This window comes from Loxodonta africana, chromosome 23 (assembly GCF_030014295.1).
Source record: "Loxodonta africana isolate mLoxAfr1 chromosome 23, mLoxAfr1.hap2, whole genome shotgun sequence".
Taxonomy (NCBI): Eukaryota; Metazoa; Chordata; class Mammalia; order Proboscidea; family Elephantidae; genus Loxodonta; species Loxodonta africana.
Genome location: NC_087364.1, coordinates 278,340 through 294,391, shown reverse-complemented (window position 1 = coordinate 294,391; position 16,052 = coordinate 278,340). Strand labels below are relative to the sequence as shown.

At 40.1% G+C, this 16,052-nt stretch overlaps 1 protein-coding gene across 3 annotated transcripts in view; it reads left to right on the top strand.

Moving 5' to 3' along the window:
- CUL4A (cullin 4A) overlaps nucleotides 1-16,052 on the top strand; it is a 61,496-nt gene that overhangs the window by 4,768 nt on the left and 40,676 nt on the right. Inside the window, exons 3-5 of one of the 3 annotated variants that reach the window (XM_064275205.1) lie at nucleotides 5,869-5,972; nucleotides 14,450-14,519; nucleotides 15,900-15,973. In XM_064275205.1, the coding sequence (XP_064131275.1) occupies nucleotides 5,869-5,972; nucleotides 14,450-14,519; nucleotides 15,900-15,973 (248 nt within the window). Of the gene's footprint in view, nucleotides 1-5,868; nucleotides 5,973-6,059; nucleotides 14,520-15,899; nucleotides 15,974-16,052 lie in introns of those variants that run through there. The other 2 variants (XM_064275203.1, XM_064275204.1) reach the window with 2 other exon arrangements.

Here is a 16,052-nt window from a genome sequence, read left to right as displayed (position 1 = left end):
GGAGAACTGTACTCTGTAGATCGATTCTGACCGTGGCAACCCCGTGTGTGTCAGAGGAGAACTGTACTCTGTAGATGGATTCTGACCATGGCAGCCCCATGTGTGTCAGGGGAGAACTGTACTCTGTAGATGGATTCTGACCGTGGCAACCCCGTGTGTGTCAGGGGAGAACTGTACTCTGTAGACGGATTCTGACCGTGGCAGCCCCGTGTGTGTCAGGGGAGAACTGTACTCTGTAGATGGATTCTGACCGTGGCAGCCCCGTGTGTGTCAGGGGAGAACTGTACTCTGTAGATGGATTCTGACCGTGGCAGCCCCGTGTGTGTCGGGGAGAACTGTACTCTGTAGATGGATTCTGACCGTGGCAGCCCCGTGTGTGTCAGGGGAGAGCTGTACTCTGTAGGTCGATTCTGACCGTGGCAGCCCCGTGTGTGTCAGGGGAGAACTGTACTCTGTAGGTCGATTCTGACTGTGGCAGCCCCATGTGTGTCAGGGGAGAACTGTACTCTGTAGATGGATTCTGACCGTGGCAGCCCCGTGTGTGTCAGGGGAGAACTGTGCTCTGTAGGGTTTTTGGAAGCAGATTGCCGGAGTTTTCTTCCAAGGCCCCTCTGGGTGAACCTGAACCACCAGCTTTTCAGCTACCAGCCAAGCTCATTAACCATTTGCACCCTGGGAGCAAATGAGATGCCAATTGTAAGTAGAGTAATTGTAAAAGTAGTGACCTCACGTCTTCCTGATCTCTGATAAAGCAGTCGGACGGTGCCTGTGACTTGGTGTTTCAAAATAAAGTCTCAGGTTTTTTCCGAGGTGATATGGTATTTACTTTTCAAAAAAAATCCTATGTGAAAGTACCAATTCTCACCAAAGCTTGAAAGGTTTTTGGTTTTTTTGTTTTGGTTTTTCTTTTTTTTTGAAAGTATTTGTAATAATTTAAAGGAGAACCTCTTATATTTCATGTTATTCCGTCTCCTCCCAGGGAGATGTCTTATCTTCCTGGGAAGGCCTCTTCCATCCCATATAAACTCTTCAGGCAGCCTGTCTGGGAGAAGGTAATTTCTGTGTGTCTGTTTCCAAGCTCCTTAATGGGTTTTTGTTAACTCTGTTTTTATTTGCTAAAAAGGGGACTCAAGGTATGGTAATGAAGAGAATCTTCACGCACACACAACATCTGTAGTCATTTTTCTCTTACAATATGAGAAGGATGCTTTAATTGCCAAGATTTTTTCCTGCTGTTTTTAAAGACCTAAGTTTTAGATTCGTAATAACCATTGCTGATGAGAGTGTATTTTACGTTTACAGGTATTAATGCTAATTGTCAACCTAATAAGACAACAGAAGACTTAAGACTCATTTGTTAGAAGGTTGCAGAGAAAGGCAAAGTGTTGACTTCAGACTGATTTTTGACACATGGAAACAAACCTCTCAGAGAGATCTACAAGTTCTGAGAAAAGCCATGGCACTTGTCTTGAGTCATGTAGTAATCTCTCTCTAAAATCCTCATACCCTTGATAGTTTTTAGTGGAGAACGGTACCAGAGTTATGCATTGGATGTGTTGATAGAACTGGAAATACTGATTTCAAAAAGAGGCACAGAAAATGGCAGACAAATAGCCACACTTTTTGATGGAGAAGTTTTAGAAAGTAGCAAGAGTCTGTTCAATACGTACGTTAACTTAAAAAAAAAAGCAAGGATAAGAATATACAAACTCAAATGTATTACCCGTTGCCATGGAGTCGATTCCAACTCATTGCAACCCTATAGGGCAGAGTAGAACTGCCCCATAGAGTTTCCAAGGTGCGCCTGGTGGATTCAAACCACTGACCTTTTAGTTAGTGGCGATAGCTTTTAACCACAACACCACCAGGGTGTCTTCAAATATATTAGGTCTGATAAAGATATACAGTAGCTTCCATCACTGAATAAAGTGAGCGTTTGTGTTAGAAGTTTACTTTTAGCATTTGGAACTGTATATCTATTATGTACTCAATATTGGTAAATACAGCCAGGCTAGGCTGTCGCTGGTTTTCAGCAAAGCTGTCGCCTTTAGAAAACTACCCTCTTGTTTCTCCTTTCACTCAGATTTGGAGTCCTAATTTAATTTTTATATTGTTATTTATTCATTTCTTATAGACAGGGACCTGGGGGGTGTGGAGCACTCTTAGTATCTTTCTCCAGAGTGGTGAGCCTATTCCAGTTTAAATGTGCCTCCCCACCAACGGGGACCCTCATCATCACGGTTATTGCATAATGAGGAGTTACAGCTGCTGAGGGAAATTTGATTAACTCCATCCTACTCCTGTCTGTAATAAGAACACTGCTGGCCTTTTAACATGTACTGTAAAGTGAAAATAGCCTATACTTAAAATACCAGATGGGTTAGACTTTTGCCTTGCCTTGTGCCCACAAGCCAGTGTTTCTTTTATAATAGCTTGACTAAGTCTCCGTGTGTGATGCAGTTTTGTTTGCTTTGCGTTTCTGAATTAGTGATTGCCTGCTTTTTTTCCTTGGTGATTTTTTATTTTATGATGCATTTCTTTCCTTTTTCTGTCTCATCTCAACTTTAATCCTAAGGGTCTTTATGTGAAACAGGTAATCTTGCAGAATTGGTATACCTTAACTTAATAATTTAATAAATGTTGCATAGTTCTTTTTATCCCACAGGTCAGTTTTTTAGTCTTTTGGTATCCCACACCTGAAGGGAATTACCTTGTGCAGGGAAGTATTTTGTTTAAGTAGCAGTAAATATACTCTGTGGTATTTGAGCCTAATGTGCTTGTTTGTTTTACTTTAACATGCTTGTGTATGATAATAGATACAGTGATCTGAAAAATGAGAGCAAGCTGTTAAGGAAACTAGAATTTGTGCTGCAGTGGTCTGTCAGAGCCACTGATCAGAAAGCAGCAGTTAGGAGAGTCTGTGTTGAGGGAGTTGTGCAAACAATACTTTTCCATTTGGCTAAGTTTATACACAGGAAGAAATCTTTTTCCTAATTCAAGTAAAATTCAAATGTTTCTTCTTCTCTACCTCCAATTATTGGATTGGTTAGATTTCTTTTCTCTGGAATGATTCTTAAAAATATTAACGGCCATGGCACGCTAATACTGAGTGCCTAGGAAGTGCCTTGTACCCCTACCAATTAAGAATTTGAAGGTATTTCTGAATACTGTATCGAAATTTGATTAATTCCACAAACTCCTCAATCTCAAAACTTATTTGCGAGGAAAGTTCCTACGATGTGCTGCTCCTAAAATACTCAGGGTCTCTACCATTAATGAACCAGCAGTATGGGTAGAGAGACAAAGACTGTTCAGTCTTCTGAGGTAACTAGGTGGCTGTAACTTGAAGAAGCAAATGGTGACTCAGCAAAAGACACTAAGAAGGTAGCCAACACCTAGATTGGTCATCTGGTGCTGCTGTAACAGAAAAACCGTAAGTGGATGGCTTTAGCAAAGGGAAATTTATTTTCTCAGTCTGGTAGGCTGGAAGCCCAAATTCAGGGTGTCAGCTCCAGGGGAGGGCTTTCTCTGTCGGCTCTGGAGGAAGGTTCTTGTCATCACCCCTCCCTTGGTCTGGGAGCGTCTCAGCACAGGAACCTCAGGTGCAAAGGATGCGCTCTGCTCCCAGTACTGCTTCCTTGGTGGCATGAGGTCCTCTGTATCTCTCTGCTCGCTTATCTCTTTTATATTTCGAAAGAGATTGGCTTAAGCCACTCTCTAATCTTGTAGATCTCCTCCGTATAACTTCTCCTAATCCGTTTTATTACATCATAGCGATAGGATTTACAATGCATAGAGAAATCACATCAGATGATAAAATGGTCAACAGTCATACAATACTGGGAATCGTGACAGAGCCAAGTTGACACATATCTTTGGGGGACACAGTTCAATCCATGACACATTTGTTTTACTCCATGTTTGGCTCCTTGTTTTGAGATACCCCAAACTCTCAATTTTAAAACAAAATTAATCTGTGATTCATACAGTTAGTATGTGCCACATAGAACGTATGGGAGAAAGTTGGTTATCAGATTAAACAATGACACCACATCACAACAGGAAAAGGTTGTTTTGAGACACAGACTCTTGGTCCATGAATTAAAGTATTCAGAAAATTGTCCTCATAAAGATTTTTTTTCAACATGTACCATTTAGCTTATCCTAATTTTTGTTGAAGAAAATACATTACCTTCACATATCGTGTAAAGAACTTATTTGCAATTGTTAACGTTTGTGTGATTCACTAATGGTTAGCTATTGGAGCAAAAATAGCTTTGTTTTGAGGTTATCCTGGATTTTTTAGGAGAGGACAGGATGGCGTATCTTTGACTGGATTGTAAAGACATGAATACAAAAAGTGATGGGATTGAAGCATTAGAGAAAGGAATGGAAGGATATAAATATAAAATGTAGATAGAAATCGCTTATTTCTGTGGTAAGAAGATAAAATGGAGGGGAAAAGCTTACGTGTTCTGTTGTTATGTTGATAATGAACTTGCTCAAAAAGATTATAATTTTTTAGTTGTCATCATTCCGTGTTCTTTCCTGATGTTTGTAAAAATGCTTTCATGTGTTCTACATGGTAATGGGTATTTTTTAGTTGTCATCATCCATGTTCTCCCCTGATCTTTGTAAAAATGCTTGCATGTGTTCTGCGTGGTAATAATATTTTTTTAGTTGTCATCATTTCATGTTCTCTCCTGATGTTTGTAAAAATGCTTGCGTGTATTCTGCATGGTAATAATCATGGCATTTTTAGTTTAGGTTGATATAATATGTAGCAGTTCCCAGAATATCATTTGGATTATTTTTCATTTTTCTTACCATTGTAAATACTGCTACAATGAATATCTTTATAAAAATTTAAATTACTTTTTTTCTAGTGGAATATAACATTTGAGTTAAACTCGGACTCTTTATTTAAAGTGTTTTCATTTAGTACCTTCTCACATTTTTTAAATGATTCAAAACTAGTTAGTACAAAACCACGCATCTGTTTACAGTATTTAGTATTTAGATTGAATGAGATCCTGGTTTTGTACATGAGACTTGAAAGGAAATTTTATAACCGTTAAGAATATACAAACACTGTGTTTTTTTGTGTGTGGATTAAAATGTTTTAAAAAATATATTAAACAACTTGTTTATTAAGACAAAGCTAAGCTAAAGTAAATTATACATTTAGCCTACAGCAAGAATAAGAAACACCACAACCTGGCTATGTTGTCTGGGCATTCAGTTTTTTCTCCTTCGTCGTTACTGAGCTGTTGAGGGTGCAGTGCAGAGAGCAGGGATTGAGCTCCTATTGCTGCCCCGCCTCTTTGGAGCGTGAGCATTGAGGGAGACGCTCTTCCTTCTAGAGCAGTGACGTTTTCACCCCGATGTTACATTATAATCATCATACACACATAGCTCTCTTCGTCCCCCTGGCCTCCACACTCAGACTTAATAAAGCAGAATACCCAGAAAAAAGACAATGGGACTGAAATACGTTCTAAAGTTCCCCCTTGTGATTGTGTGGCCAGGCTTAGAAACTATTAGAAAAAAAAGGATATTTTGAGATGCTTAAAAATTGTACAGGTACATTGCATGGTGTTGTAAGTATTGTAGATAAGCCGTCAAAACTGCATTTCTGTCTTAATTATCGTCATCTACCTTTTTAACCAAACTATTACTGGATTCTGGTGTTCACCCGTAATTGCTCTAAACTTGAACAAAATAGGCCATTTATTTGTAGATGATGTAAGTACTGTTGGGGTGGGGGTTTGCCTTTCTGTTAGGATTATAACTAATGTATAGATAGTTTTTTAAGAACTGATTTGTTATTTGTTATTTGAATAATGACTCTATTCCTTTTGTTTTTAGGCTGTTGAAAATCTCTGTTCCCACAAAGTTTCCCCGACACTCTACAGACAGTTACGCCAGGTTTGTGAAGACCACGTTCAAGCACAGATCCTCCAGTTTAGAGAATATCCTTTTTTGGCTGATGAAATTTCTCCTCATTACCTAAACCTTCTGAAACTGAACATTAATAGGTAAAGAGTTAATGAGTGTTCTTAATATTAAAGCACAGCTTTTTAAAGTTCCCTTTTATTTTAAGAATAAAAAACTTAAATTTGTTTCATGTGACTTGATATAATAGATTTTTTAATGAAATTTTTACTATTTGAGTTACTTTGCTGGTCTGAATTAAAGGGAAACAACGTCCATTTACTAGATCATGTTGAAGTGTCTAAAATATATCTTAAAGTTTGAGTTTTCCTGTTCTTTATTCTATTAAAAACGATCTGTATTAGTTTTCTATAATGTGTAACAAATTACCACAAACTTAGAGGCTTAAAACAACACGGAACCCCCAGCTGAGTTCTTTGCTCGGGGTGTCACAGGCTGAAATCAGTATGTTGGCAGGGCTGTTGTCTCATCTGAGGCTCAGGATCGCCCTCCAGGCACATTTAGATCGTTGGTAGAATTCAGTTCCTTGGGGTTGTAGGACTGGGTTCCCCCTTTTTTCCTGGCCAGAAACGGGGGTCACTCTCAGCCTCCCTCAGGTCCTTGCATTGTGGCTCCTCCCTCTCACAGGGTGGCTGTTTGCTTTCTTCTGGGCCAGCAGGAGTATCCTCTCTGGTCTGCTAAGACAGTCTTATATAACGTAACCTAATTAAGGGAGTGATTAATCCATCCTGTTCAGTCATGCCACACTCATGGAGAGTGGATTATACAAGGTGCGGATGTTGTGGGTCATCTTAGAATTTTGCCGTCCCACCATCTATGACTCAGATGTCTGTAAGGGAAATTCTGGGCTCTTTAGCATCTGATACAAAATCCTATACAAGCTGACCTCACTCTAGTTCCCCAGCCTCCTCCCATTAATAAAGCCACACACATCTCACTGTGTAGGAATTATAAAGTGCGTTGTATAATTTATAGAAAATCTACTCGTGACTGTAATTTTCTGGGCCTCAGTTTCTTCACGAGTAAAATTAAGTGGTTGGAACCTGCTCGTTTCTAAATTCTAGCTCAGGAATCATATCCCGTCCACCCTACCCATCTCTGGAATCCTGGTGGTATAGTGGTAAGAGCCCTGCTGCTAACCAAAAGATCAGCAGTTGAAATCCACCAGCCACTCTTTGGAAACCCTGTGGGGCAGTTCTACTCTGCCCTGGTAGCGCAGTGGTTAAGAGCTCAGGCTGCTAACCAAAAGGTCGGCAGTTCAAATCCACTAGCCACTCCTTGGAAACACTATGGGCAGTTTTAATCTGTCCTATAGCGCTGCTATGAGTCAGAATCAACTTGATGACAACAGATTTATTTTGGTTTTTTTTGTAGGGTTGCTATGAATCAGAATTGACTTTATGGCACACGACAGCAACCACCACCCATCTCTCTCGCTTTGAGAAACCATAGCATTAAAAATTCATGGACATGAAACCCCAGAACTGTCACAGCAGTTCGTATTTCCTAGTACTGAGGCTCTCAGTTATTTGCATGGCAGTGAAGTCCAGGTGGTCTAGAGCGCGACATCCCAGTTGGGGGCAGTATTTGCAGTATTCCTCACAAATGAATGCCTGAAGCCAATTCTAGTTCTCTTGCCTTGGCATCAGTAAGTACACCTCCATAGCATCTTCTGGCAGAGCTCTGTGCTAAAGATTATGAGGCTGTTCAGGACAGCAGTGACCACGATCAAAGGTTTGGGGAACTGGTAGGTGTGCAGTAAGTGTGTCCAAGCAGGCGTACTGTGAAGGCACACAGCAGCTTCCACTCATAATTTCAGTAAGCAGCACCACAGTCCCCCGCAAAGGAGCCAGGTGACAATTCCAGGAATCCATGGCCATGATGTTCATATCTTAAAAGTGGTCTGACTTTTATAGGAAGTTAACGGATTCCCAAGCCTTCGCTCTAAGATGTAGGAGCTTGTAAGAGTGAACTGGTGTTACTGTATCCTAATCGCGTTCCAGTTTACTTAAAAACTAGGAATGTACTTTCTGACTCCCTATTCAAATTATCCTCCTTCCAGTTTAGCCTACCCTGTGGATTGTACTAATTTGTTCATTAATGCACTCTTTAAAAAAAAAAAAAAAAAAGCTTATTTTCTGTCCACTCTGCTAGCACTGGTGTTCGAAAACAGAAAAAACTGTTGGGACAGATGTGATTGCTCCTCCCCTCCACACGGTCACAGCTCTGTGGTGGAAGAGACCTCGATGCTGTGAAGAAACCATGATCATAAAATTTATTTTAATAAGAGGAGAAATTAAAAAAAAAAAAAAAAAAACACTTTTGGGTGGCACAAACTGTTAAGTGCTCGACTGCTAGCCAAAAGCTTGGTGGTTCAAACCCACCTGGGGCACCTTCCGAGAAAGGCCTGGCAGTCTGTTTCAGAAAGATCACAGCCTTGAAAAGCCTGTGGAGCCATTCTGCTCTGCACACATGGGGCCGCCACGTGTTGGAATCACTTCAGTGGCGGCTAACTACAACCACAATACTAAGCATTTCAGTCGTGAGGCATCTTGAGCTCAGAAATGTTAAATGTTAAAGGGACAGGAATTATAATATATAAAGCATTTGGGGTAAAATTCACAGAGAAAGTGACATTTGAATTGCGTCTTGAAGGATGAGTATGATATAGCCAGATAAAAAGGGTGAATGAGGATGTTATTGGCATCAGAAACTGAAATATGAAAGAGGTTTTCATGAAAACATTTGCATAGTTTGATGTGACTGTAACGTGTAAGGATTAATGGAATACAAGTCTGTAATGCTGAATTGAGGTTTGAATTTTAATCTCTGTATATACCGTTGAGTTGGACTTAAATCCTGTGACCATCAGAGTTCTTACAGACTTTTTAAGCAAGAATTCTATATAATTAGATTTGTGTTTTTGGAAAGTAACCTTATTTGATGAAATAAAGTAGGAAGACCAAAGACATCATGGCACTTTTTAAAGACAGCATGTATTTTTTAAGTATCTACGGAGGGCCAGGTATAATGTTAGGCCCTGGGAAAAGTAAATATGAAAAAATGAGATTCTGGCATTTTAGAGCTTAAAGGCTCGTAGGGTTGGCAGAAACATAAATATAAACATTTCCGAAACAATATAGTAGGGTTTTAAAAGATTCAGAGCTGCTGCGACGTAAAGAGCAATCAGGTCTGCCTGGATAAGTGAGAGCACTCCACCAAAGAGCCGATGTCAGACTGTGTCTTCAGGGTCGAATCAGGAGTTGGCTAGGTGCCACAGGAGACAAAGGCGTTCCAGGCAAAGGGAAAGTGTGTGCAAAATCATGATACTGAGATAGGGAACAGTAAGGGATTGGGAGCAGGGAGGTTTGCCGCTGATGGGGAACTTCTAGCATGGGAAAACTAAAAAAGTTTGTCTCAGAATTGTGAAGGAGCCTTTGTTGAACTAAAAAGTTGGGATTTTATCTGACAGAATAAGCTGAGGTATTTAGGCAGCAGAGTGGCACAGTTTTGTTTTCTAGAAAGGTAATATTGCCTTTTTCTTATGCATTACGGTGTGTGGGCTACAATGGGTAGTAGTTAACTGGACAGTGAGACCAATTAGGAAACTACTTAATTCTAATAATTGTGTCCCCAGGACATGAGGAGGGTGGAACCAAGGCAATAGCAAGGGAGATAGAGAAGGTGGTAAGCTCAAAAGCGAGTTGAGAGGGAGGGGATTGATGGTGGTGTGTTAGGGGAAAGAGGATGGGGATTAGAGAGTAGAGTTGTGGCAGACAGTTCGATTAATAACCAGTTAAGGAAAGAAAAAGGATTGGGAACAGGAAAATTAGTTTGATTTTAGACAAGTTGGGTATGAAGTAGGCAAGGATACGTCAAGGTAGAGACGTCTTTATGCAGTTGGAACTCAAGATACGGATCAGATGGTTGTAGACATGGATGAGATTGCCCAGGAAAAATGAGTAGAGCAGGAAGAGAAGGTGGCAGAGGACAGAATCCTGGTGAAAGTTTAAGGTGGCAACTGGTTTGTAACTGGTAAATAAAGATAGTATAATGGGCTTCAAAAACTGGGGAAACGACAGATTACGGTGACTAAAGCATTTAAGCTGCATTCATGTGTTTGTTCAGGAAGCAGACTTTGTGCTGTGCGCTAGGGATACAAGATGAATGACACTTCCTGCCCTAAAAGAGCCCATTTTTGCTAGTGAAGAGGGTTGTAACTTAACCCAGTCTTGTAATTGGCAGTGTTCATGCTATTGCGGGTACCCTCTCTCTCACTTGGCAGAGGATGCTAAACAAGCTAAGCTTCTTCAGGTTTCTTCTGCCTTGGAGATATTCCAGCACGTCTTGTAACTCTGCTTTCTAAGATTCAGGGAATGCCATCTACTTTATTTTGATAGTATCCTGAAGTTGAAGCCAATGACGAAGAACTCAAGGAGGCTTCAGGAAGCACTTTGTAGATTGAACAGATCGAGTGTCCAAGTAGAAAAAGAGCTCATGGGAAATTGAGTAATCAACTGTTACCTCCTTAGGTTACCACATCCTTTCACTTGTTCATTTATTTGATAAATTCTGTGTGTCTGCCCATTTCCGAATACATGATCAGCTATTGATGTTATGCCTATTGCAGATATAAAGGGGACTCCTACACACACACGCATCCCATCCAGAAGCAGCCACTGCTGGAGCGGTCGTCACAGGGCGGAAACACATGCTGTATAGCTGGACTCAATTGCATGAGTTTTTCTAAAATACCAAACCAGACTATCTTGAGAATCTAAACCTTAAAATAACGAGCAGAACTCACTCTTTCCTTCTCTGACTCAGCTATACAGTGTTGAGTCGTAGAAATGCTAAGACACCAATTACTTAATCATAACTGTATTATGTTTTTGTTGTTAGCTGACGCTGAGTGGCCCCGACTCGTGGCAGTCCTCGTGTACAATGGGATGAAATGCCGCTTGGTCCTGTGCCATCCCCATGATTGGTTACTGATCGGACCATTTTGGTCTGTAGGGTTTTCTTTGGCTAATTTTTCAGAAGCAGATTGCCGAGCTTTTCTTCTTAGTTTGTCTTAGTCCGGAAGCTCTGCTGCAAACAGTTGAGCTTCATAGCAACACTCAAGTCCCCCTGACAAACAGGTGGTAGCTTCACATGAGGTGCACTGGCCCAGAATTGAATCCAGGTCTCCCACATGGGAAGCAAGAATTCTACAACCGAATCACCAGTGTCCCCGTTTTGAGTTACAGGTAAATTTATTAGCCACATTTTCTAGATGAAACTAAGGTCCAAGGCAACACAGCTGGTAAGTAGGTGAGCAAAATAGGTATAGCTTCTGCCCTCATGGTTTTGTAGATTAATGAGGAAGGCAGTAATTAAACAGTCACATAAAAATACGTGTAAATTTTGGTAAACATTAGAAAATGTTATTATTAAAGATGATAATAAAGAGACCTGATTTAGGTTAGAAACCACTGCTGTTGAGTTGATTCCAACTCATAGCAACCTTATAGGACAGAGTAGAACTGCCCCATACGGTTTCCAAGGAGTTGCTGGTGGACTCGAACTGCCGACCTTTTGGTTAGCAGTCATAGGTCTTAACCCCTATGCCACCAGGGTTTCCTGATAGAAGTAAGAGAATATCAAAGGTTGAGTGACTGGTGATTAATTTATGATGTGGAATGAGCGATATGTAATTGTTATCTCAAGGTCTGCCCACTACTGCCGAAGCCAGTGTATATTGCACAACTTTCACTGGGATTATAAAAGCTGGAAAACAGATTTTAGGACATGTGGGTCGAAAATATTACCTGACCGTTTCCTACCCCAATATAAACATCTTTTTGGCTTCTTTCTTTTTCTTCTTTTTTCTCTTTCTCAATCCCTCGTGTTTCTTACGTCACTGTAATCACACGGGAAGCGTAGTTTTGCCCATGGTGTATTACAAGCATTTTACCCTTAGATATTTTGTTTCTTGAAGACCTGCCTGACACCTTATTAGGCTGCTTAAATCCTTTAACTAGGATTGGCCCTCCTCTGAAATTAGAAAAAGAGCAGTCATTCTGAAAGTAGAGCCAGCATGGTTGTTGGGAAACCTGTCTGAAGAATAAATCGTAACAAGCTTTCGATGTGTCTGGAAGACGGCGGGCGGGTGGTGTATCTTACATCCTGGGATTACTCGTGTGCAACACTGTTGCGGATTATACCTTACGGTCTAAAACTGATTTGGATATTTAGAAGGCTAGAGCTTAGTAAATACCAGACTGCTTGGTATTAACTTATTTCATAGTGCTCACAGGAAATAACAGAAATTTTTAGTTGCAGATCTGTATTGATTTTTCAGACCTATTCAGGTAAAAGTACTTCTTATTTAATGAACTCTTCCAGTTGGGTGTTTCCATCCTCATAAAACAATGCACCAGAGAGCTCTGTGCTGGCTGTTGTCGCACCCCCGTCGCACACTGACATCAGGTTGATTGGTGTCAGTTCAGGTCCAGTGAAGCTCAGTCCTGAAAGCTCTGTAAAAGGAAGGTGGGGATGGTTACACAACTGGAAAAATGTAGACAGTGCGACTAATTGGTACGTGTAGAAACTGTTGAATTGGTGTGTATTTTGCTGTGTATATCCTCAACAACAAAATAAAATGATGTTAAAAAGAAGGGGAAAAAAAAAAAAAAAGCTGTGTAGAGCCAGTTAAAACTTGCAGGATTTTCATCACGTGGCGGATATCTCTTGTTCAACACTTGGAGTCGGAACCTCTGAATTACTGTTGTGATGTCTTCCAGGCTTGAGCATTAGATATAGCCTCATCTAAATCTCCTGACAGATTTTTGTTTTGCTTTGTCCCTTTTTTTTTTTGTCCAGACTGTATAAGGTTCCTAATATAATCGTTACAGTTTTGAACAATTAATAAAAGAATTCTTCCAGAATTATTGACCACTGAACTCTCAGGCCTTCCCCTGTGACTGACGACCTAGTCGGAACGTATTGGCAGTGACTCTTGAGAATACAGCAAAGACTCCACAGTAAACAGAGTCAAACGTTTTGGCCAGGACAGTGGTAGTTACGGTCATCTACACTTAGTATGAACATGATGATGTTAAGTGTCACCAAGTCGATTTTTGACTCAAAGCGGCCCCATGTGACACAGTAGAACCACCCCATTAATGTTTTCTAGGCTGTGATCTTTACCGAAGCAGATCCCCGGGTGTTTCTCCCACAGAGCCACTGGGTGGGTTCACACCGCCAGCCTCTTGGTTAACAACCAAGCACATAACCATTCCACCACCAGGATAAGGCTGCAGATAGGCCCTTTATTCCCTCAACTATCCTCTTAATTTCTTTTGTTCCCTTCCTAAAGTCCTTCCGTCTGGTTCCCGTCCTCTTATTATCCACATACTCTGTTAGACTTCTGTTTGCCAGCTGAAGACTCCAACACTAGTCTGATTTGTACACATCAGGAACTTGACTCTGCTGTGTTTTTTTTTCTCCTCTCTTATATACCAAGAATTTTATATGTAATGTCACAGCAGCTCGGAGGTGTAGTGGGGCTCTGTTATACATGAGTAAACTAAGGCCTGGGGAAGCTGATAAGTGGTAGAGCCAGGATTTAAACCTAGGGGATCCCATGCTCTTTCCACTTCAACAAACTAGTATTTTGTTCTGTAAAAAGGTTGAGAAGATTACATGAGAATGAATGTGAAAAGTACTTTGTAAAGAAGCTTACAGAAATTGATTATTCCGCTTTTCATAAACTTGTGCTCATTTGTCCCAGGAGTCCATATTCTAGCTTCTTTTTCCAATAAATTAACATTTTGAGCCTTTCTTAAAATAAATAGTCTAAGAATTAGGCTTAGAGTGTCCGTAATTTGGTGTATGAATGAGATCTCGTCTCGGTTTTGTAGAGCATCATTTCATTGGGGCTACAGGATAACCCTGAGCCATTTTTCTCTATGTAGCCAACCCTTTTCCTACTGCCAGCCTTCCCTATGCTATTAATAGTCAATCTGCTTACTAATTACTGAGACAACCGCTGGCTATTTACAGTCTTCAAGAACTCAGATATGAAATTACATTTACTATCTGCTCTTTGCAGAGTAGAGCCTTTAGTCCAGTCCAGCCACCCAAATCCGTAGAGCTTAGTGACCTGGTTGTTAGTTTCAGCTGGCAGGGGTCTGAAAGTAATCTGGCAGTGAAGTAATGAGAGAAGAAAGGGAAACTGGAAAGGGGGTTCAGAAAGGGAGTGATAAGAGGTGAAAGAGAATTACAGTCGAGGGAAGGAAAGGTGAGTACAGGTAGGGTTAACTACAATTAAAGTAATGAGATGTGGAAACTAATAAAACACATTTATGGCTTTTGAGTTTCTGGTCTTTCAATATTCCGATTATTAAATGATGTCTAGTATTCTATGGAGAAGAGAGATGAAATTAAGGGATTAAAATTTCAATAATTACATGACCAATGTTTTTAAAGTTTTCCTTAGCAGGTTCTGCACAGACTCACTAGATAGTGTTTTATTTTTAAAAAAGATTAACACATGCTGGCAAGATCATTGCAGACAAATGGTAAGCTTATGGACTTTTTCATTAATACTGTTTTTACATGTGGTGCAATCACTCCCTGAATTTACTGATGTTGTTTCTGTTCTCATTTATATATTTCTTCTTTTGTCATATTAAGCCTCTAGTTTAGCTAGACAGGAAGGCGATTTAAGTAACTGAAAGTCTTTGTCCTCTTTCAATTCATCTTTTTTTTTTTTTTACTTTAATCAAAACATATTCTCATTCATCTTCCCACACCCAGCTCTGGGCCAGATGTGAGCTGAGACATGGCATGGAAGTTCTGTTTAGGATTCTGTTATGAATCAAATGCTGTCGTCGGACCCCAGTGTAGTTAAACAGCAGAGAATCAAGAAGAGTGGGGAAGGTGAACTCTGCTTGCTCCTGAACAGGGCAGACTAATAACATGGCTCTCAGACAAATCAAGGGGCTGACATACAGTGACAGTGAAGCCCAGTCTCTACCCGAGAACGTCCATAAACTCCAGAATGAGTCTCTAAATTTTTCCTGAATCCCAGTTACACCTGGTAATCAAGCCTGAATTCCAGGACTTTCTCGCAACTAGGCTACCAGAGTCTTAGACTTTGTAGACATATTGATTATAATTTGATTTTATGTATATGAAGTTTTGGTGTGATCTGGCAATTAAGTGAGAGAAAAGGTATTAATAGCTTTCCTAAGTAGGTTAAATTCTTTTGTTTTGTAAATGAAATAAGGCGACAGTGAATGTGACCTCGGTAGCTGCTGAAAATAGATGAATAGTTCCTGTGATCCAGTAATTGAATGTCTTGTTGGGAAGATTTTGTTTACGTATATAAGCAAATCTATCCAATAGGGTATAGTAAGTTCAGTGATAGAAGTATTACAAGGTTGCAGGGTGCTGTGATAGTGAGGTAAAGGGAACAGCTTTATTCCTCACTATTTAGTAAGATAACCTTGCAAAGTACAGTCGAGAGTATGTGGGGGGCCAGGAATCTCCTGATAATGCTAATGTAACAATGCAACACAACAGTGTTAACAATAAACTACAACAATGTAACAACAATGTTAAGAGCATAACATAACAATGTAACAACAATATGACAAACTTTTTTTAAGTTTAGAGCACTACCAGTCTAATAAGATTTGCCACATTAGTCAGGAAATAACCAAATTTAAAATCTTTATAGTCAGATTCGCTGGATAAAAGAGATGAACGTTGAACATCGAGGGCAAAAATGAAATAAAAAAAAAAATCAAACATGAGGGCCTTGATGGGCGGCATCTTTCCATCCAGAGACAGAGACTATTAGGTTTGAGATGACTGGAATAGTTATAGTTAAAAGGTCTAATCTTGAATATTTGTTTTAAAAAATAGGTATAAAGTTGTCTTCTTTTAACTTGCAGATCATGATTAGAAGCATTTTCTTGTTTCTGGATCGCACTTACGTGCTTCAGAACTCCATGCTCCCTTCCATATGGTGAGTGTCTGTAGTCTGGTGTACTGCGTCAGCGACCGCAACTGCAAGTGTAAATCTGGTCTGTATTGTCAGCTGATTC